The sequence below is a fragment of the Monopterus albus genome, unplaced genomic scaffold (assembly GCF_001952655.1).
Source record: "Monopterus albus unplaced genomic scaffold, M_albus_1.0 scaffold263.1, whole genome shotgun sequence".
NCBI lineage: Eukaryota > Metazoa > Chordata > Actinopteri > Synbranchiformes > Synbranchidae > Monopterus > Monopterus albus.
The window spans coordinates 562,890-585,329 of record NW_018128143.1 but is presented as its reverse complement, the minus strand read 5'-3'; the positions used below and the strand labels follow the sequence as shown (position 1 = coordinate 585,329).

Genomic DNA, 22,440 nt, shown 5'->3' with positions numbered 1-22,440 from the left:
GAGAGTGCAAGGCAGGCTCTTGTGATTTCATCGCATTTTCCACAGCGCATGCCACAGACCCTGATCATTTCCTGAAACTGGCAGAATAGGTGGACATGAGCCAGTGTTTAATTTAACTGCAGCTATTTTGGCTATGTCTGCACAATTACCCAATACGCCTGCTTCTGTCTCTCACAGTCTGTCACTCTTTGCTCCTAAATGCCTTGATAAAAATTGTGTGCCTATATTTAGAGGACTACAAATGTACTGTGGCTCTAAAAATACTTATATATGTAGTAAAATACTACATTTAAATGGTTGTTGATTGTTGTATTTGGTTTCATCTGACTCTAATGAGCCTCTGTCATGTTGTTTGTTTTAGAAGTCATCCATACCCAAGGACCACTGGACGGCAGCCTCTACGCCAAAGTTCGCAAAAAGGAGTCTGCTGAAGGAACAGTCACAGCGAACGGCCTTACACCCACCGCCGCTGAGCATGCCCTACCTGCAGTTGACCATGCCTTATCAGTGAGCAGCGATTCAGGAAACTCTACTGCCTCCATCAAAACTGACCGAACTGATGAAGCTGTAGCAGCCCCTCAAGTTTCCACAGTGAGCCAGATGCACGCTCCTGCAGGTGAGGAGCCACCCTCAGCCCATCACCCCACCCCACCTGCACAACAGTCAATCAGTCCCCAAGAGAAACAGGAGCTGGAACAACTGCTGAGTGGTTTGGAGGGACCCATGTACCAACAGGGCTACCTGTCCACCCCAACATCTGCTGTTGGAGGGATGCTTCACTTCGTGCCTGTCCAGGTCCATGTCAATGGGCACAGTAACGTTGACCGTGAAACAGATATTTTAGATGATGAGCTACCTACCAGTCAGGAGGGCAACAGTGTGGATAGTCTAGGAACATTCTCCTCTACCGATGGTCGGGCTACACCAGCTGATCTCTACTACCAGTCTGAGTCACTTCATAATGGCCAGGACCATGTGCCATATTTGGAGCGCAATGTTCCTGAAAAGCCTCTGGAAACCGTCCAGCCTCAGGTTGGTATATCTGATAAACCTGCCACTTTGATTCAAAGTGATTCAGCCCCACGCTCAAGTAATTACATGACCAACCAGAATGGCAACCTGTACCGCTCTCAGTCATTTGGTGCAGAGCCAGAGTCTATGCCACAAGCTCCCACTCGCTCCACCAGTAGCAAGGAAGCCGTGCAACGTGGTCTCAATGTTTGGCAACAGTTTGGTGTACCTGAGGAGCCGGTCACTGAAGGCCTCACCTTTAGTCCGCCTCCTTCTGTAGCAGCAATGCCCAGCCACCATAGCCTCCCACAGTTTCCTCATCGCCACAGCGCCTCCCAACAAGAGATTGAGCAATCCATTGAGACACTTAATCTTCTCATGTTGGATCTGGAACCAGGCCGTCCGCTGGTGTCAAAATCCCAAAGTGCTCCACTGCAGGAAAACAGCACTGTAGTGACCACGCAGCCGTCCTTCTCCCAGAGCCAAATCAGGCCGTCCTATCGGGATGATGCCATCATTCAAACCCGCTTTTCTGGTCCCTTGTCCAATATGGCCAGCCACTCGTCACCTGGGAAGCCCAGTACACCAGAGCCTGCCCCTGTCCAGGGATCTCTGAGTTACACCTCTGCAACTGCTGTCACTAGTCCTCCCTCACACGATTCCCATGATGCAGCTGGGCAAGTCCAGCTCAAGCCCAGCAAAACGTACCCACCAGGCACAATGTCCCAATCTGCAGAAGCCCCTGAGCCCCAGAGAAGCTCTAGTGCTGCGTCAGCATCACCCCTGAGAGACAGCGAGCCCGATGAAGTTTTCAGTGTTGAAGGTCTGGTGGCCCAAAGAGTGGCTGGTAAGATTTATCATTAACTTACTTCATCCTGACACCTTATTCCATTTGTGACCTCAGACCATTTAATTACAATAATACAATCTGTTATTGTGTTGTACAGTAGTGATTTGTATAGTCATGATTTCTATAGTCTCTGTGGAATGAAAAAAAGGTTAACCTGTGGAAAAAACTAAATTAAAGCCCAATATCCATATAGTGGACTACTTACTGCCCCAGCCTGCATACTGTAGGCTTAGTCTTCCACTTTAGCGTGTCCCCTGATGTAACCTTTAATACATCTGGTTCATCAGTTTCATAGTCAGTCCAGTGCTAACATTACCATTCTAAACTACATATTGTTCAAATATTACGACATCATGTGTGTCTGCACACATTGTTTTTGTTGTAGTTTTATAGCAGACCATTTGCTGAAGAGTAATATTGATGCCATTAGCCATACAGTGTATACACAGCTCTTTTGGAAAGCACCGTCCTATCCTTATCTCACTTCCTGAATGTCACCTCATCAGCCCCCATCACTCAGGCTCAGACATGTTTTCTCCAGTCCAGCAGGTTGAATGTCCCTAGATAAGCACATCAGACTTGACATTCTGCAGAGAAACAAGAAATGGAAGAAAGTCAACACGAAGCTATGCGATAGCTGAGCCCTGAGATAACAAACAGCAGAGAGTGGTTTTCTACAGTCAACAATTCAGTTCTCTTCATTTTTTGTCATTTACATTTAGAGTATTTGTGCACATTACACAATAGCAAGTACTAGTTCAACATTATCAGGAGTTGGTGCAGTAAGGTACCACTCTTTTTGGCTATGTACTTGTGTTTTTAATGCGGTATTCACAGGTTAGAACGCCCATCGGCACCAAAAGGTTCATGCCCAAACTTACTATCTTGTTCTCTTGTCCTCATAACAGGTGGGACCTTATCCACTGTTTGCTTCCTTTTCCCTTTAGTTTTGTCATCATCGTTCTTCTCTCTCTCATCATTCATCTTTTTACCCAGAGTACTCGGCTCGTGTCCAAAGTCTCATCCCCAGCATGACCTCTTCTCAGTCTGAGCACCGCCGTTCTCACTCCCTTTCGGGTTGGTTCTCCCATCCTGTCTGAAGGAATGCTCTCCTTTTTTTGAAGTGCTCCTTTAATCAAAGTCCAAGTCTGGATCTGCATTGTCTTTGAGTGTGGTGGTTTTGGTTTGCACTAAACTAATTCTCTTGTCTTGTTTAATAACCGACTTCCTCATCTGCAGCTACTCACCGTCTTTTTGTTTCACTTCTTCTTTCCCATTTTCATACAAAACACTGCTTTTTTCTCTGTTGTCATTGGGTTTCAGACTAACCATTTAATGATTTCTTTCTGCATGCTTTGTTCTGAGTTGCAGTTTTCTACCACAAGGTAAGGGAATTACCCTAACTGTGGTGTAGAAGAAAACCCCAATTGGATAATGTTTAAGTTTCACAAGAACAAGACAAGGGAAGCACAAAGGAGGCTCTGTCCTTTGCCAGCCGAGTGCATGTCACAAGATCCGTTTTGCCAAATTTGGGGAACAATAGTGAGGTCAGGATACAGTAGCCTCATTCAGGGCTGCTTTTGTTTCACCGTTTTAGAGATTTACGAAGCCAGACAAAGGACACCAAATCTAGGACACAGACCACAGTCCTGTGTGGAAACATCACTATCATGATGAAACATCACTTAATACAGTATGTGCTCACAGTCAGACAGCCACTACAGTAGAGACAGGATTCTTCTATGTGGTGGCTTAGGGTATCATGGGATAGTCTGGCCTCTTTACCACAGACAGCAAAATCCTTTTTAGTGATGCAAAACAGTGTCAGAGTTACAGTAAATGTTACAGAGTTCATCTTGGGTTGTAGAGTGGCTCTAATGAACACATATCTGCAGTCATCATGTCATTTCACATTGTAAACTTGTAAATCAAAGAACACAAATTACATTGCTGTTATTGATTGGAACTGACCTCTTCAGGAGTTCAAGCCCATTGGTCTTACCTTAGATAAACTCTCTGTGGCTGTGTGCATGTGCAGATTGTGGTTTTTCTACCACAAGGTTAGAAGAAGAAGAAAAAAGAAGAAGAAGAAAAAAGAAAGTCACAGCATCACCTACAAAATTTATGTTTTTGGATTGAGCCTCATGCTTATTCCATGATAACTGGATTTAAAATAGCTGAGAAATGGGAGGAGAGACAAGGAAAGAAAGAGAAAAATGTCATTTATAGGGCTCTCTGGCCATCCCAGCTGGAAACCATTAGTTGTTGCTGGGGCAACAGCGAAGCAGTTGACAGTGCTCTGCTGTAGAGCAGTGCATCGTGGGTACATCTGGTTTCCAGGCTTGGTGTGACGGTGGGTGTATTTCTGTTTGGGGGTGTTAACTGCATGCTTTTCAAAGCTGTCAGTTCCAAGATATTTTAACCAACACCACTCTGTTTGAAGCTGAAGATAAATCAAGCATCCTAACAGGCAGCATGATCGGCACCTGTTTATCACTTATTCTAAAAACAAGTGAACATAACCTTTTAATATTAATGCATACATGTTTGGATGTTTTCACTGGCTTAATGGAGAAAAACTCAAATTATTTTGCACATGTTGCAATGGCAGTTTGCTTCGATACTATGACTGTTCAGCTTTTCCCAGCTGCACTCGCTAACTTTTCCCCACGAGCATTTTGGACAGGGTTTTGCTCCCTTGCTTCAAAGTGAAGTTGAATCAAGAGAATATTAATATTTTCAGTTTCCATAGCAGTCAGGCATGTAGGGTGTGCCTGCATGATTTGTTCCATGTATGGAAATGTCTGTTAGCATCAAATTAACAAAAGCCTTCAGTCATATTTTTAACATCACTATCAGCTTGTGTTTGCTTTCAGTTTCTCTGTGAGCTTATCCCACTAAGCTAAGCCATTGTTAGGTGTGACAGATGAGATGGTGCAGTGGTAGTCAGTTAAAGAAACCATGTAGATTGAAACCTGCAAAAATGCTCAGAGAAAGAAAGATATGGGAGCCAAAAGTTGGGACAAAAAGAGAGCTAACACTTTGGAAAGTCACAGGGTAAACTGCCTCAGCACAAACATCACTTTTTCTACCTGTTTCTTAAGACTGTGGTGGTTCTTCTTCATCACATTGACCTTCATCTTGTTCCACAGCATAGAGCAGCCAGTGACAGGTCTTTCACTCTGGCTTTGCTGTTTTAGCTGTTTCGTGCTTTGCCACCTCAACCTGCACCTCAACGCCATTGAATATCAGCTGAAACCTCTGAACTCAAATCCTGTTTTTTTATATTGGTCACTTTCTCTCTCACCCTGATGCCGTCAGTTCACACAAGATTAACTGAAATGAGCTGACTGGCTGCTCTGAGGTTCTTCCAGAGCTGGCCACATTGATGCATTAGATAAATAACATTGTTTGCACCAGTGTATCAAAAAGTCTGGATAATTTGTGTGAGAAAACATTTTAATCCCAGCATTCCAAAATAGTTGGATATTATGTTTCAGCTGGTGCCAGAAGGAGTGACTATTACATGATGTAACATACCACATATCTAAGGACATGTTGAATTTCCCAAAAGTTTGAAAATCTTGCATTAGTTTGTGAGTTTTGTTTTGTTGGGGATATCATTTTAAAATTATGAGAAGTTTCCTGTTGTGATATAAGGTGCCTCAGTTTGATCAGCAGTTAACCCTCTATTGATTGTGTGTCACTGTGTGTGTGTGCATGTTAAATTTGAAGGTTTGAAGACCCACAGCCTCCTGCAAATGCTCTCCAGTGTTTTTATGTGTGCAAAATGAACAATGAGCATTCACAATGGCTGAAAACTATTAACACTGATGATGGTGATGGAATTACTGGAGGAAACCAGGATCATAGAGCAGCAGTGATTGGCCCTTGCTGAATTTTAAGACTGACTTGCATGTTGTCTTAGGTGTCCAAGCCCGCGTGGTGTCGTTGGACGAGCCTGATACTCTGCCCCGCCATCGCATCACCAGTGATGGCCAGTATCAGAATGGTCCTGATGACAGCTCCTCTCCTGATGTCCCAATGCGTTCCCCCATTCGCTGTGTTTCTCCAGAGTTTGTCAACGCTATAGCGATGAACCCTGGAGGACGGCCTAAGGAGGTTAAAAAGTCTACATTTTAAAACATATTTTCACACTTTTTCCCCACATTGACATGACAGTGTTTTGATCCTCTTTCCAGAGAAATATGCACAGCTACCGGGAGGCCTTTGAGGAACTGGAAGGAGGTCCGATCAGTGCTACACCCACAGTTGGTGGTGAGGTGTTTTCCCAAACCCCTGCCTTCCCCATCTCGCCGCAAACCCCTTACTTCAACCTGTGTAAGTTCCCCCTCCAGCTGACAGAGGGCACTGTGGAGCTCTGGCCTAATTAGCCAATTAGAAGAAGATAAAGTGATTGATAGCCACAGAAAATGATTCTTAACTTTGAGATTAGCTTTGTGTCCACATGTTGAGCAGCAGCTTCACCAATTGAAACACATATTGATGATTGACATGTTATTCCAGGTATTTACAATCATATTGAATTTCTTTTGTTTTATAGCAACTTCAAAAAAAAGCAAGTCTACCTGTGAAATACCCTCCAGATGTTTCTGGCAGTGAAAATGTAAAAAGCTAAATTGTGGCTTATTGTACTTTATACCTAAACATATGTGTAAATGTTGCACTTGTTTAAATTTCTAGACAATTCAACTTAGACTAACTACTTTATGAAGGTAAACATTTTAATGAGGTTACCAAAGAAACTTGTGAGACTGGTAGAAGTTACTGCAGGAAAAATCAGAACTTTTTTAACACATGGCAGATGCTCATGGTACTTTAACTTAACTTACAGTCATTTCTCTCCTTATGGTTTCCATTTGGTTCCATATGTTCTCAGTATATCCCCATTATTACTTCATCTCATTTTCATTCAGATTGTACATGGGCTGCATTTTCAATATCCAGTGTATGAGTGGGAAGTAGCAGTATTCTGGTCTTGTGCTGGTTCATCAAAATGCCTGAGTGGCTACATCTTGTGAAAGACTGAATCCTTCTTGTCTCACAAGAATGTAGTCATTGTTCAGTAGATACAGAATCAGAAGTCAAGGCAAAGAAAGGTCAGGTCAGTCTGGTGTAAGTCGACCAGCTGCTTGTACATGTCTCTTTTTAGAGTAACTCTTTCAATAAGTCCAGAAAACAGAAAAGGTATAAGTATACAGTACCAAAAGCCATACACAGAGTTAAGGACAAATATGTCCCCTCCTTCCCTCCACTACCCCTCACATACAGTACACCCCTCAAGAGTCATTAGGTAACGTGTCGTTTGCCAGCTCAACCAATTACCTCATCCAGTCCTCTTGCTTATCTCCCTACGAGCCCACCCATAAAAGTCAGTCATAAAAACACATGTGCCATATTTTTAACACATCATTCCTCCCCCCATGAAAATGGAACAATGTTTATGCAGTGATACTGAGCGGTAATATTTTCCTAAGATAAACAACACATTGAATCTTGAAGGAAATGTTTGCAAGAGATAATGATTTCAGTCCCTTTGCTTTGGTTGTATTTTTAAAAGTCTAAATAGACCAATAAATAGATTATCTTTTTCTCAGCTGAACACACAATGTTGTTAACTGAGTAAAATTTTGCAATACTCTTTAAAGGTGCACGGTTAGCTAACTGATTAGTGCACATGACACCGTCATCTCTAGAGTGTCCTCAGATCTCATTCTCCAAGTGGCCACACTGTCCCACACACACCACCCACAGTTAAATATGGGGCATCTAGGTTGCAAGTACAAAGAATTGCTTTGGATTCTTTGGTAAGTGGAGGATGCACGTCTGTCTACCGGAGTTCCACTGTCCCACAGCGTCAGCATACTCATCCCCAACTCCCAAATCCCTGTCTTTTCTCTGTGCCCATCACTTACCACAGTCCTGCACCGCTTTGGTATGAGAGTCACATGAGAGCAGCACTGATGTAGAACACAGCCACATACAGAAGTAAACAACATACTGTGTAGGTCTTTTGCTGATTAAACAGATACAACATGCGCTTTCATCACATTAATCGGAACATGCCATAGTCATACACATACTGTAAAGCACACTGTCCACAGCTGCTGCTCTCAGTGTTGCTGTTCCCAACTATGTTTGGGTTTCTGCTGCTGCCTTGTTTCACTGCAACCAGCATCCTGCCTGCCCTCCCCCGGAAGTCTTAATTACCAGATATTAGTTTTTTTCCCTCCCTATTATTGTGTTTATGGAAGGGAAAAAGGAGTAGTTGGCACTGTAAAGGAAGGTGAGGTGGAAGACAGATTCATGTCGTGGACAGTCACCTAGATTAAAACACATTCACAGTCAGGATGATTATAGTCATATAGATCCTAATATAAATAATAAGACTCTTGTGGTGAAACACTCTACTCTTCCTGTTAATATAACAGAGACTGTGCCAAAGCTCCTGTTACTGTATTTTATTGATGGTAATAATGTAGTAGCCTATGAACACAGTGAAGAAATGCAGAAATGGTAGTAGCACTAATACAGTGAAGACTGTAAAATGAAAACTAACTACAGAGTCTATAAAATTAACACATATAGTACAGTACAAAAGGACAATTGAGGAATACACTAGACAGTTTTTAAGTTTTAAAGCAAGTGTAGATTTTCCTTGTGTCCTTTATGAGTTTGGTTTGACCTGACTCTGCTTTGATACAAACTTGTGTTTGACACATCTCACTTTGCTGACAGTAGAGTGAAGTGCTGTCGCAGCCACATTGTGATTGATCGCGTGCATGTTTTGCCCCTCCATCAGAGCATGAGGCATGGGCACATCCCTCTGAACATGCTGCATCTGTGTGTTAACCTGTGTGGATGTGAATCTGTGTCTGGTCTTGAGAGCTGTTTACCTGTGTTTTAGTATGTGATTGTGACAACTGAAGGTCAGATATAAAAGCACTACATTTCACTTCAGCAGCCCATATATAAATGGAATGGATAGTTGAATTTTAGTTGGCTGTTTTTATACTGTGCTTTCATTTTTCTCAAAAAGGTAATACATCCTTGTTACACTGTGATGCCAGGTAGCGGCTCTCAGGGCAGCTCTGATGACACTTTGTGGTGATAACTGTTTAATTCTCTTCAGGTCGATCCCCTCCTGGTCTTGCCAAGACTCCACTGTCAGCACTGGGGCTGAAGCCCCACAACCCAGCAGAAATCGTCCTGAATCAAACAGGCTCAGGTTGGTTGATACACTCACTTTTTAAAAAACAGCACTCAACGTGGTTATGGAAAAGATGAATTAGAACTAAATCTAAGCTATTGTTTCCCAACACTGGTAAAATGTTTGTTTACATCAGTCATTTGTGTAAAGCAGAGAAGTATGATCATTTGAGATATGTAAAACTGCAAAGAAATCTGTGGGGTCAAAAATTCCAGAGTGGGCATTTAAGTTGGATTAATCTTTAAATGCTCTGACCTAGCAGCTAGTGTACCAGCATAACGAGCTTGTCAACCTTTAGACTTTGTTCAAATATGCCCTCCTTGTGTGCAACTGAAGGCTAAATGGGAACACTTCACCTCACACAAGTACTCCCTATTAACACCATATTAAATGAGTATAGCACAGAAAAACTCCAACTCCACTGCTGCTGCTCCTTTTTTTTACATTCTTCTGTCTCTCTGGATTATCTCCAATGATGCTCCTCAGATGATGAGAACAGTGAGGGGGAGGAAGGTAAGAGTGCTGCTGAAATCCCATAGATCATCGTCTACATTCAAGTTTTTAAATCTCCTCCATCTTATTTGTTCACCTACAAGTAATGTGTTTCCATTTTCATTGCTTGTCTGAAACTGTCACATCCACTCTCATGGCAAAACACAGGACTACAGTCAAAGAATTTCCACTCTTGAACCACACAGTTTTAACACTCTGTTGGTAGACTGTTTTCATAGTTTGTTTTTTTTTCTTTTTGCATTGTATCACCCTTTTTGGCTATGATCATGTAATCATCACAAACCATTCAAACCCTTTGTCAGTTTAGGGCTCATAGAGAAACTCTTTCCTCTCCCTTGCAGCACCAAGAAGCTACGTAACTTCTGTTGCGAGGTCAGCAATAGCAGGTGGAGAGCCGCCCACGTCACCCAAGAGCCTTTGCCCACCAGAAGAGACTAGAACCCAACAGAGAAGTCCGAGTCCATCATCATTGAACCCACCTTTGTCCAGCAGCAGTCCCATCCAGAGCTCACAGGGGTGAGTAAAATATATACAGTCACAACCAGGGCTTAAGAATATAAAAGACCATTAAAAAAGAAAAGATCACATTACCCTTAAAAATAAACAATTCTCTTTTGGAACCATAGATGCCTTCTTGTTAGTGAGGGCAAACATCTTGTCTGCCAAAATACACAAAAACTTTAGGTGGTTAATAACTTTTTGCAATTTTCTTCCAGTGACCACGCCTTAGCAGAGATCAGTGTTAGCACACTGTCCCAACCCACTACTGATTCAGGCTTCCGCTCCCAGACTTCAGAGAGTGCCTACCCAACTCCCACCCTGTCATATCAAGCCCTGAATACTCCCACCTCTTCCTACCTGGATTCCAGCTCCCAAGCCTCGTCCTACCTTGGTGCTGCCACCCCTACACTGTCATACTCTGGCCCAAACACCCTGTTGGGGAGCTCTGTGTCTTCAGATCCCAGCCTGCCCACCTCGGAACCTTCCCAAATCACACTCAGCCATGAAAGTCTCCATGCACAGCACCGGACCAACATCCTTGGCTCCTCACACAGTCCCGTCCTCCAGCAGCGCTCAATGCCTAATCAAGGCAGTTCCATCATTACTCAGAAAATGCCAGCTAATGGCTTTGATGTAGGCATGCCAGGTCTCAGTGGCAGTCCTATCCTCAGCCATAATCTGTGTCAGGGAGCTCAGAGTAGCCCGGTGCTCAGTAGACAGGCCTCTTTAGGACAGGAGTCTCAGCGGAGCCCAGTCCTCAGCAGACAGCCATCCTTGGGCCAGCCCATTCAGAGCAGCCCCGTTCTCAGTCGACAGCCTTCTATCCCACACCCTCAAGGAAGTCCAGTTTTGGGCCGTCACCCATCCATTCCACAGGTGTCCCAGAGAAGCCCCAGTCTGGACCATCACCCCATGCACAGCGGTTACACCACCCCAGATGAGAGACATAGGAACCTGTCAAGACAGAGCAGTTCCTCAGGCTACCATGGTCCACCAACACCCTCCTTCCCCGTCTTGCCTGCAGGGTACCAGGATGGGGGGGTGGTGGGGATGGGTGCAGGATTCAGGCAGGGTAGCCCAGCACCTGGATTCCAGCCCCAGCTTCCAGAGAAGAGGCGCATGTCAAGCGGTGACAGACCAAACGGAGCGCTGCCCTATGGAACACTGAATGGGAAGATCATGTCCCCAGTAAGTGGAGGAAGCACTCCCAGCTACTTCCACACCCTCTCTGACTTCTCCAGGTTCAATATGCTCGGTAAGGACATTAATTATCCGGAGTAACCTCATCACTGTTAGATCTAGATGCTAAGGGGGTAGGACAGTAATAAAGTGGCTTTCAGCCCAAGGTGCTGGCAACCATCTCTCTGCTAGCAGTGTGCCTGTACTTTCTATGAAGAATGACCTTTAATGTAGTGGTAGATATACTGACACCTACAGCTCTTGTTCAGGTAGATGTGACTTGACCTTGGCACTTTTGTGCTTATTTCCAGAATTTGTTAGCGCCTCTGAAATTTTCCAGCCCTGGTTACCAGTTATTATTAATTTCTATAAGAAATTTTTTCTCCAAAGGATACCGATGCCAGTTGATATGTGAATTCAGAAATCACATACCATTCCTTAAACAATTTACTCCAAATTTTAGGGTATATTTTAAGTAACAGCCTTTTCTGTGAAGCTTTATTTTTGTTTTCATTGCAGATGGAAGTCCTGAGAGCAAGATTAATGTCAAGTTTGTCCAAGACACAACCAAGTTCTGGTACAAGCCAAATATTTCCAGGGATCAAGGTAATAATTGCACCGAGCATGACTCACTAGGGTAAAAAGGTTTTCTCCTGAATGATCTTCATATGTTTTCTGCAAAGTCTTTTAGTGTTTTGAACAGATTTATTTTTGAGAGTTTGTTTCATCTTCCTGGTGTTAGGTATCAGCTGTGGGCACTGTTCTCTTCACTGTGTGCCATAACTAAAGACAATTAAAGGAACAGTCCACCAGAAACCAGCACTTAGAATAGCACTGTGGGCTGTGAATATTTCACAGCCCACAGGTTCATCAGGTTGTTCTGAAAACGTTGCAGCTTTGAGCTTGCAACCTTGGTTGAAAGCAACAAATACTATAACCACAGTAATGAGTACAGATGCAGTTACAAATACACACACGCACATACAGGTACTCTATATGCACAATGTTTTTGTTCCTTTTGTGTTATGGTCGTGAGGTCAGTGGCCATTAGCTGCCCCATCTACATCTGCTCATGGTCAGTGCTGGATAACAGCATGTTAAATATAAGGACTACTCAACTGCAATGACATATAACTCTACACACACACACACACACACACACACACACACACATACAGAGTACTTAGTGTTATGCACTTCCAGAGAGAAAGCCACACCATATGTAGAGAATTAGGGAACATCTGCATGTGCTGGTCATCTCATCCATCTTCCTTCCTTAAAATGTCACATGTGGACACACTGAGGCACTGAACTACACAGTGAAGTAATGGATCTAAAGCTATTCTCCTTAAACAATGGAGTGTCTGAAGCCAATGCCATGTTAGGAGTTATAGTTTTTATGAAATACAGACTGATAGCAAAGGATCGGGACTTATTTTACCTTGGTTATTCTTCAGTTCTGACTTCTTTTCCTTTGTCTTTAGTTTATCTTCATATTTTATTGTACTGACCAAGTATTCTATGTCTCATCCTGAGAATACCAAAGCTATTACAGTTCATTTCAAGGTGAACATTGATGGCATTATAGCATTTTATTGCAAACTGTCTAACAATAATTTAGACACTTCAGTCTGGACTGAAATGGTGGACCGACCGATCAGCATTATCCTCATTAACCTTGTTAGCATGACTAAAACTAAAAGAGTTTACACACACACACACACAAAACAAAAACTGAATGCCAATTGTGTTACAGCTATTAGCCTGCTGCGAGAGAGGGAGCCCGGAGCGTTTGTTATCCGAGACAGTCACTCATTCAGGGGGGCTTATGGCTTGGCTATGAAGGTTGCCTCTCCCCCGCCCTCCGTGCATCAGAGCAAGAAAGGTAGGGGGTACGATTGTGGTTGCATGATTAGATATTTTGAAACACTTACCAAATAGAACAAGTATTTCATCTGGCTACTCTAGTGTTTAATGTAGCTTTTCCTTCTCCTGGTTTTAGGTCAGGGTGGAGGTAGAAATAAAGATAGTAACCTTAATACCTAAGATGTGAGGTGATGTCTCCAGGTTAATCAGCTGTTACTTAGACTCACTCACCCATCTCCCTTTCTTTTGCTCTAGGTGACATCACCAACGAGCTAGTGAGGCACTTCCTGATCGAGAGCAGCTCTAAAGGAGTGAAGCTGAAGGGTTGTCCCAACGAGCCTTACTTTGGTTAGTGAGAGTCTGCTGCCCCACCTCATAGTAACAGCTCAGTAATAGTAAAAAGCTTGGAGGCAAAACCATTAGTTCCCCTTCCTGTTCCTTCCTGTGCGTCTGTCCTTTCCATGTTCTATAATGTCTAATCCTACTGTAATTATAGTACTGACTGGGATCTAACTCGTGTTCTCCCTACTAATTATGCTGCAAGGCTGGATTATGTGTGTGTGCACTATACATCCATCCCCTTTCAAATCCAAAATGGGAAAAGCAGGCTTCTGTATACTGATATCCTTGTTTTGTTTCTTGTTTGGTTCTTCTGCTCCCTCTTCACTTCATACAGTAACTCAGCTCAGGACTCTCTTCCTTAATGTGCATTTGCTGCTTGTTTTGTTTATATATTATTTTACTTATATGTATTATTTTACAAATACGAATAGGATGATGGCATCTTGTATGTTAGTTCTACATTACTAATACTTTTTTCATTCACCATGATAGGGTATGATGTGTTTGGATGCAAAGTGATGAACCTTTGCACATGAATGTGTATGTTTTCTTTAGTCACGATTACATTAATGAGATTATAACTTATATATATATTAGATATATTTGTTAATTATAGATGTGCATATATCAATGCTGGCAAAGATATTTAATGCTAAGTTACAAAGAAAGATTTAAAATGTTACATTTTTTGTGTTTGTGAAATATTAGCAATACATCACAATCAGTAAAACCAGAAACTAATAAATAGTTATGTTTTTTCAAGCATCAGACTCAACTAGAAATTTGCCAGTTCATAGACACAACACCATTTGTTTATGATGTCCTTAAATACACTCATAGTACACTTACATAAGAACGTAGCAGCAAACAAAAGCAATGATACAGAAATTGTTTACACTGGTTGACACTGGTCAAAGGAGGTTCGAAGTACTACAAACATAGAAGATACAGGGACACTAGGAGTTCACTCTCTAAAGGTGATGTTCAAGGAATGTTTAAGATGGATAAACCCGTGTTCTATCTGTTTGGCAGGCTGCCTTTCTGCCTTGGTCTACCAACATGCTATCACACCGCTGGCCCTGCCCTGCAAACTAATCATCCCTACCACAGGTCAGTGCATCGAAATGTGCTGGTTTCAGGACTTGACATGAACTTTTTTGCTCACCAGCCACTGTGGCTAGTGGTTTTCCAAAGTTACTAGTCACTTTGCATTTTCATTGACCCCAGTTTTGTTATTGGGAAATTACATTTTATATGATTTACAACCCTTTTAAATGTAAATGACCACTGTACTCACCCAAATCAAGACATAAAATATGTTACACTATAGGTCATTATCAGATATTTAGCTCTGATAAGGTTGTATGTAAAGCTCCTTTTTTATGAAAACATGCAGTTTATTAAGTTGTTAGACTAACCTCGCTTTCTCAAACTTTAATTAACAAGCACAATGCTTACTTGCACATCCAGATGTAGTCTGTGAAGGGTTGACCTTTCTTTCCTATAGCGTGTGCATTCCAAAACAGCATCCCCATCTTCTCAAGCTCAGTCGACTTCATGAGGACCAGGGACTTCACCACCACACTGGCTTGTAGCAAACCAGCCGTCTTCGCCCATTTAGTCACCAATATGACCAGCAGACATTTCATGGTCCTTTATAGGTTCAACTTTGAAATTGCTTTGTGGCTGTGGCTCAGGAGGTAGAGCGGGTCGTCTTCTAACTGGAAGGTTGGTGGTTGGATTCCAGTGCACATGTCCAAGTGTCCTTGAGCAAGACACTGAGAGCAGTAATGAATGGGCAAATAATGTGAAAGCACTTTGTGTGTGCTGTGATACATAGAAAAGCTCTATACAAGTATAAGACCGGTTACTTGCCCCAACCGCCTAAGTCCCCCTTCACCTTTTCAGTGCTGTACGTCCTACAATCAGTGCAGTACATAATTTGTTTTAGCGAGATGATATACCAGCCACTCTGACCTGACCTCCACGTTTTGTTGAACTGTCTTTTCTTTTTCTTTGTGATGTCTTTCTTCAGGTTTTCTCTTGTGTTGCCTTCTCTCCAGGTTTCCTTACACCTTTTATGTACTGCCACATAGCTCCTCTGATTCACATCTCTACCATGTTCTCCACAAGGACTTCTTCTTTACAGTATTGTGTGTTGTCGGTCACTAGTGTACAAACACAAGGCAATAGGCTTCATGAATGGACCAATGAGCAAACACTGTGTGGAGATAGTGCTCATAGGAGTTGTAGTGTTGTAGTCTAACATTGAAATTAGTTTATTATTTCTATTACTATTTCTATTGCTGAGAAGACTACAATTAAATACCCACAAAAGTGGCTAGTGGGAGTGTCTATGTTCCCCGCCACTGCTGAAATCCATCTGCATGTTCACTGAGTTCCCAGAGCAGCTAAATTAAAGTCACAATTAAAGCATTATGCCCAAACTGTAAGCTTCCTCTTTGTGTTGTTTTATGCAGATCTCATTGAGGAAGCGCCAGAGGATGCAACAACGAATCCACAGGCTGAACAGCTGAAACAAGGAGCAGGTAAAACATCAACTCACTGTCATTGTTAAAAGTCCATTCTTTGCATTTTATATCACTCTCACTTTTGGGAATGTAAATATAGTCAATCTAGGTTTAAGATCTAGGTCATTAATCACAACATTAATAATGTGTCCTGAATCACCCTATTCACTTATTCTGACAACATGGTGTCCTTGTGATCACAGTGCAGAGGGCCCCTGCTGATTCCCATGGTAAAACCTGTGCACTTTTATTTGGAAACCTACATCTGGAATGTGCTTTCTGTGTTTGTTGTCTGTCTGTGAATGTTGTCACCTGCAAAAACAAGGGCAAACTAAATGGCTCTGATTAACAGGATTCCCTAAGAATGTCTTTTAACATTAGGCTCCATAACAGGCCGAATGTCTTATGTGGAATGATTTGGATGGACTTGTTTATAAAACTGTTTGACCCCACCTTTGGCCTAGAAAGCATGCTGGGTAATGAGAAGACATTCATGCATGGACGGGTCACTGGCAATAGTGTTTGCCTAAATAGTCATTAGTACTATTTTTACAGGATTCATTTTCAATACAGTTCTAAAATTCTGGCTTTATTTTGCAGTTGTTTTTGAAATTTTTACCTCTCTTGATATAAATGCTTTTTTATTCTCTTCCCAGCATGCAATGTGCTCTACATCAACTCAGTGGAGATGGAGTCCCTCACAGGTCCTCAGGCTGTTGCCAAGGCCATATCCGAGACACTGGCTGCTACTTCTCCCCCTGCTGCCACCATTGTGCACTTCAAGGTGTCTTCACAAGGCATCACACTGACTGACAACCAGAGGAAGTAAGTCTGGATGCCCTGTGCACAAAGCTGAGATGTTTGAAGGAATAACAGATTAGATACATTTATTGACAAACATAAAATACTCTCTGGTTGCCAATACGGTTTTAGGTCGAACCGATCGACATCTTTGGCCATTACTGACCTGATTGAGGACATTACAAGTGCTATGGATGAGAAGAAATACACGATGGGGATATTTATTGACCTAAAAAAAGCATTTGACACAATCAATCATGAATTATTAATGTGTAAGTTAGAAAAATATGGGATCAGAGGAATGGTTCTGAAATGGATTAGAAGTTATTTGACACAGAGGCGTCAATTTGTGAAGTTGGGTGAATACCAATCGAGTGAGCTGGATATTGTATGTGGAGTGCCTCAGGGTTCTGTTTTGGGACCTAAATTATTTATACTATACATTAATGATATATGCAAGGTTTCTGATTTAGTGAAAGTGGTTTTGTTTGCTGATGACACTACCATATGGGCATCGGGTGAAAACCTACAGCAACTCTCTGGACGGGTTTCACAGGAACTTGAGAAGATAAAGAAATGGTGTGATAGTAATATACTATCTCTGAATTTGGATAAAACTAAATTTATGGTATTTGGGAATCGTAGACTAGATAATGAACTTCAATTGAAAATTGGGGGAGCTAAAGATTGTGTATTTCCATAAGTGGGGTAAAACTATGGAATAATTTAAGCGCGGACATAAAAAATAGTAATAGAATTGACAAGTTTAAACATAAATATAAAGGTATGTGTCAATCAAGATATAAGCAAGAACAGGCTTAATGATTAATTAGATGGAACATTGTGGGTGTGGTGTATGAATGTTAATACTCTGTAATAATTCTTTAATATATTACTTGTGTGGTGTAGAACAAAATTATCTATGTAGAGACACTGCTTGCAAACCAATGATGGTAAGATGATGTCAGGGGGTAGGACTGGATAAGTCTGACTTCTTCCTACTCCATTCAAGCATGTACTAGGTATAAGCAAATTGATATTGGATTAGCATTTGTTGGATATGTGTAAAATTATGTGTGTTGACATATCCACTGTCTTTACATGCTTGAAAGAATAAATAAATCAAATCAAATAATGCATTGCAAAAGATAAACAGAGGAGTTGCACTCAAGTGGGAGGGGCTATGTACAGTAGTGCATACTGTATGGATTTGACACATACTACACGTCTTTCAAAGTCCATGTCCCCAGTTAATAACAGGCTTTCTGTCGCAAATTTGTAGTTTCAAAACTCTGGGATAACCCTGATGACATTACCAGAGTTATTTTCTTTGGGCTAGAAGTTGTAGAGATACTGTTTGCAAACCAATGATGGTAAGATGATGTCATGGGGTAGGACTGGATAAGTCTGACTTCTTCCTACTCCATTCAAGCATGTACTAGGTATAAGCAAATTGTTATTGGATTAGCATTTGTTGGATATGTGTGTTGACATATCAACTGTCTTTACATGCTTGAAAGAATAAATCAAATCAAATCAAATCAAATCAAGGATGGCTCACAAGTGTAAACATTGTGCAACAGTCAGAGATTTTACTGCAGACATGAGCTCTTGATGTCTGAACACGTTTCAAGAGATAAATTTGTTTGTGAGTTCCAAGTGCCAACATGAAAAACTGCACACATTTAGAGGCACTAAATGTCTGGATTAAATGATTAGGGCCTAATTACAGTACATTGCTAAAGAAGCCATGTCTGTTTTGCTTAGGGTGCCAGGATAGAAAAAAACCCCGCTATCTTTTAGAAACTAAATCATACTACAAGTAAAGCCTGACAGATATATCTGTATGCATGAGGCCAAAATTATTGGCCAATTTAAGATCAGATGAATCCGTGTCTGTGTACATGTCTGTGCAGATTCTCAGTCATCCAGGTCATAGTAAGATGAAAAATCTTAGAAAAAATCAACTGGACTAGGTTTTTAGGTTGAAGACGTTTCACCTCTCATCCCAGAGGCTTCATCAGTTCTGACTGACTGGTGTTGAGCCAGAGATATTTACCCCCCCTCACTAAATAGGGGCGGTGGACTAAGACACAACTTGTCATCTATCTACAATCCTGTTTTGAGATCTTAGCCCAAACATGTCCACTAGAACAATAGGCGTTGGTCCACAGGGGAGGATTCAAAGACAGGTAACGACTCTCACCGATACTGGGCTGGAACCACTCAGTCGTTAAGGGACATTGTTGGCCTTCAAAGGACTGAAACACCACGAGGGGGATAAATATCTCTGGCTCAACACCAGTCAGTCAGAACTGATGAAGCCTCTGGGATGAGAGGTGAAACGTCTTCGACATAGAAACCTAGTCCAGTTGATTTTTTCTTTGTTTTTTTTTTCAGTATCTGTGTGTATTTTGGTTAATAATCAACCTTTGTTGCACTTCCTGCTTCCTTATTTCCTGTCATCTTTTTAGTAGCTGGTTGCCAACTTATAACTGTATAAAATCCCCACAAAAGAATTAAATAAATTAATAAGTGATAAATGTAATAAAGATTTCAGCAAGTATGTTATTAACAAGCCCCTTAATCCAGTATTACAGAGTTTCCCAAGGTCCTTTTTAGTGGAGGGCCCCCACCTCACCTGAGAATGAAGAGCATCACTCCTAAGATGAAATTACTATGGCAGTGATCTGCTGATCAGTTTCCTGTTTCGATGTGCTTTACAACATCTCCTGCTCCACAAAATGCATGTGTCCACTGTTTTTGATGTTTCTGCTTTCTCTGTGTTGATTTCTTCTGTTGTAGGGTTTTCTTCCGACGCCACTATCCTAGCAACACTGTCACGTTCTGTGATATTGACCCTCAGGACAGAAAGTGAGTGCAGATACAAGATACTGATTCCTTAAAATACTAGCAGTGGTTTCTTTTAGTTTTTTTTTTCATTTGTGAAACCGATGACTTCCAAGAGACTTAAACAGTAAAATGAAGATCATAAATCTGTATTCACATTAAATCCATTTGCTCCCTCCAAGTGACTCAGATGTGATCTTGCATTTAAACCTGTAATGTGAATACAGCCTATCTCCCTCTAGCAGCTAATCCACATATGGTATTTATTTTTCATTTTTAAGATTTTAAAATTAATGTAAACCTTTTATCAAACATTTTCAGGTGGAACAAGCCTGAGGGAGGCACAGCCAGGTAAGCAAACCTTTCAGTTGTTGGAGGCTTCAATGGAATGTCAACCTATTGCTGATTCTGATGAGCAAAAGAGAGCAATACCGTCTGAACATGTTTGTTCACCTAGGAGCTAACTTTGAATTTCTGTATGTATCACTGTGATTTATTTACTTAAGATTTATGGTTAACAGTACATCAGAACAGTATGAACTTTGCTCTGCCTGTTGGCATGTGCTTAAATAAATGCTCAGTTTAATGTGATTTACATATTTGATATAGTAGCCCTAGTGAGCAAATCTGTAACTCTGTTTTTCCAGACTGTTTGGGTTTGTGGCACGTAAGCAGGGAAGCACAACTGACAATGTCAGCCACCTCTTCGCTGAGATGGACCCTGTCCAGCCTGCCAGTGCCATCGTCAACTTCGTCTCAAAAATGATTGCCTCGCAGAAACGGTGAAAACCTTCAGCAAACCCTGGCGCTTTTTAAAAACATACCTTTGGTTATTTCCTTTTCTTTTAACTACAGACACTTTCTGGTTTGGACAATTTAGCATTTAGCATTCTGCGTCACCTTATGTTTCCTGCTCTTTTACCTTTAAGCAAATGTGTGCCTGTGTGTGTTTGTGTGTATAAGTGAATGAGGAAGAAGAAGGCAGCATCTGTGCATGTGTGTGTGTGTTGTGTGTGTGCTTGTGCTTTTCTTCTTGGATGGACACCAGAATGGACCAGAGAATGTGCAGGAAGGGCGTGGCTGTGTGTGATTGTGGGATGGGAGGTGATGTTAATCTCCCTAGCAGGGTAACTCGTTAACAGGAAAGAGGGAATAAAATTATGTGTGCAAATGGTTTTGTTTTGCAATTGTTTCATTTTTATTATTTTTTTAAAGAAAAAGTCAAGTTGAGTCATGTACATGTGGATTGTAAATCTATCAAGCTTTTGCCTGGTCAACCAAAGATTTTTAAAAAAGTAGTCAGGGCGTGTAAAGTGCGCCACTGTCAGAGGGATCTTTTGTAAAACAAATATGGCTGCTTAATCAAAAATACTGAACTGTTTCTTTGTGTATGTACTGATACTGTAGGTCAATTCTGCATCGTGGCCATCTTGCAAACTGTTTTCAGACATTTTTGCAGCTGGTGAGGTTTATGTAAATATTCTACATTGCTTTATGAGCAGAACTGTTCTAGATAACATTTGGTGACTGACGTTTTTTGCAATGCAGAGCTTTTTTAAGAAAAGGAAGCTAAAGCTTATCCAGGTTGTCATATAATTGCAAATAGCCAAACATTAAAATGAGGTCGTACTCCAAAATTCCACTGGTCCTTCCCTTTTAGATGTAGTAGTGTAGCTAAAGATGCAAATGTCAGACAAAACTGACTACACCTGGGTTTTTTTTTGTAGATTCCCTGTATCTGAACATTAGTAAGAAGGCCACTGAATCATCGACAATCAAGTCTCTTGATCGTTTTGACGAGCTTCCTGTCGGTCACCATCCTCTGGTCAGCCTCACTATTACTCTAATGACTGAAGGGCCAAATTGTTTTATGTGGGCGAGCTTTATAGAAAAGTGTCGTCATGCTATACTGCTTTTCAGGTTTCTATGTTGAAAGTTTGCGCCAAGAAAGAAGCTTTTTGCATCAGCAGGCCCAACCTGTTAACACTCACACTACCAGTAACTTAAAATATTTATTTTTATTTTTTAAATTTTTTTTTGCTTTGTTGCTCTATGTTATCTTGTATACATGTATCATAAAGTATACATCAAGATTACGGAACTTGAGAAGAAAAGATGGCTTTTTATTTTGGCTAGAGTCAAAAACATTGACATATATAAGGTTTAAAGTGTGTGCATTTAAAAGTGTATCACTGTTGTTTTTGAATGTGTTTCTTTTTTCCTTTTTCTACACACCGTTACTTCTCGTGTTAACATTGTTTTCCTCAAGAGAGGGGCATAGTGTGTATGAAGCTTTGTTGTCACTAAAGTCCAAATTGTAGTTATTCAGAAATATTGCCAGTAATTGTTGTATTAATTTCAACCCATCAGAATATAATTTACCCAAGTTTAGCACTTAGTACATGTTTAAATATTATCAGTGTGTTCCTATAAAAAAGACAAGATACAGTAAGAATGTTGACAGACCCATTTCATATCATCATTGTGTGTGTGTGTGTGTGTGTGTGTGTGTGTGTGTGTGGAGGGAGGGAGCTTTGATTCATAGCATGGGACATTTTGTCCTAAATGAAAAAACAGCGCAGTAGGTAGCTGCTGCCCTCATGTGGTGTTGAATGATCATAACAAAGTAACCACTTTTATTCTAATACAGTGTTTTAGCTGTGATTGTGGCACGTTGAAGGGTAAACAAGAATTACTGAGAGCGTGAACTAAATTGCAATGTTAATTTTCTTAAGAAATTAGTTTTGTTTTTGTTCATTTTAAAT

General features: G+C 41.3%; 1 protein-coding gene across 13 annotated transcripts in view; it reads left to right on the top strand.

Annotated features, from left to right (window-relative positions):
* Positions 1-21,671, top strand: part of tns1b (tensin 1b) — a 140,519-nt gene extending 118,848 nt beyond the window's left edge. For 8 of the 13 annotated variants that reach the window (XM_020621631.1, XM_020621624.1, XM_020621629.1 and 5 more), the window contains 17 exons: positions 362-1,858; positions 5,790-5,983; positions 6,064-6,202; positions 9,015-9,110; positions 9,579-9,605; positions 9,947-10,121; positions 10,322-11,361; positions 11,805-11,891; positions 13,042-13,170; positions 13,407-13,499; positions 14,526-14,603; positions 15,974-16,042; positions 16,228-16,254; positions 16,681-16,849; positions 19,631-19,699; positions 19,997-20,026; positions 20,323-21,671. In XM_020621631.1, the coding sequence (XP_020477287.1) occupies positions 362-1,858; positions 5,790-5,983; positions 6,064-6,202; positions 9,015-9,110; positions 9,579-9,605; positions 9,947-10,121; positions 10,322-11,361; positions 11,805-11,891; positions 13,042-13,170; positions 13,407-13,499; positions 14,526-14,603; positions 15,974-16,042; positions 16,228-16,254; positions 16,681-16,849; positions 19,631-19,699; positions 19,997-20,026; positions 20,323-20,461 (4,058 nt within the window). In that variant the 3' untranslated portion in view covers positions 20,462-21,671. The remainder of the gene's footprint in view (positions 1-361; positions 1,859-5,789; positions 5,984-6,063; positions 6,203-9,014; positions 9,111-9,578; positions 9,606-9,946; positions 10,122-10,321; positions 11,362-11,804; positions 11,892-13,041; positions 13,171-13,406; positions 13,500-14,525; positions 14,604-15,973; positions 16,043-16,227; positions 16,255-16,680; positions 16,850-19,630; positions 19,700-19,996; positions 20,027-20,322) is intronic. The other 5 variants (XM_020621630.1, XM_020621632.1, XM_020621627.1 and 2 more) reach the window with 5 other exon arrangements.
* The last annotated feature ends 769 nt before the right edge of the window (positions 21,672-22,440 follow it).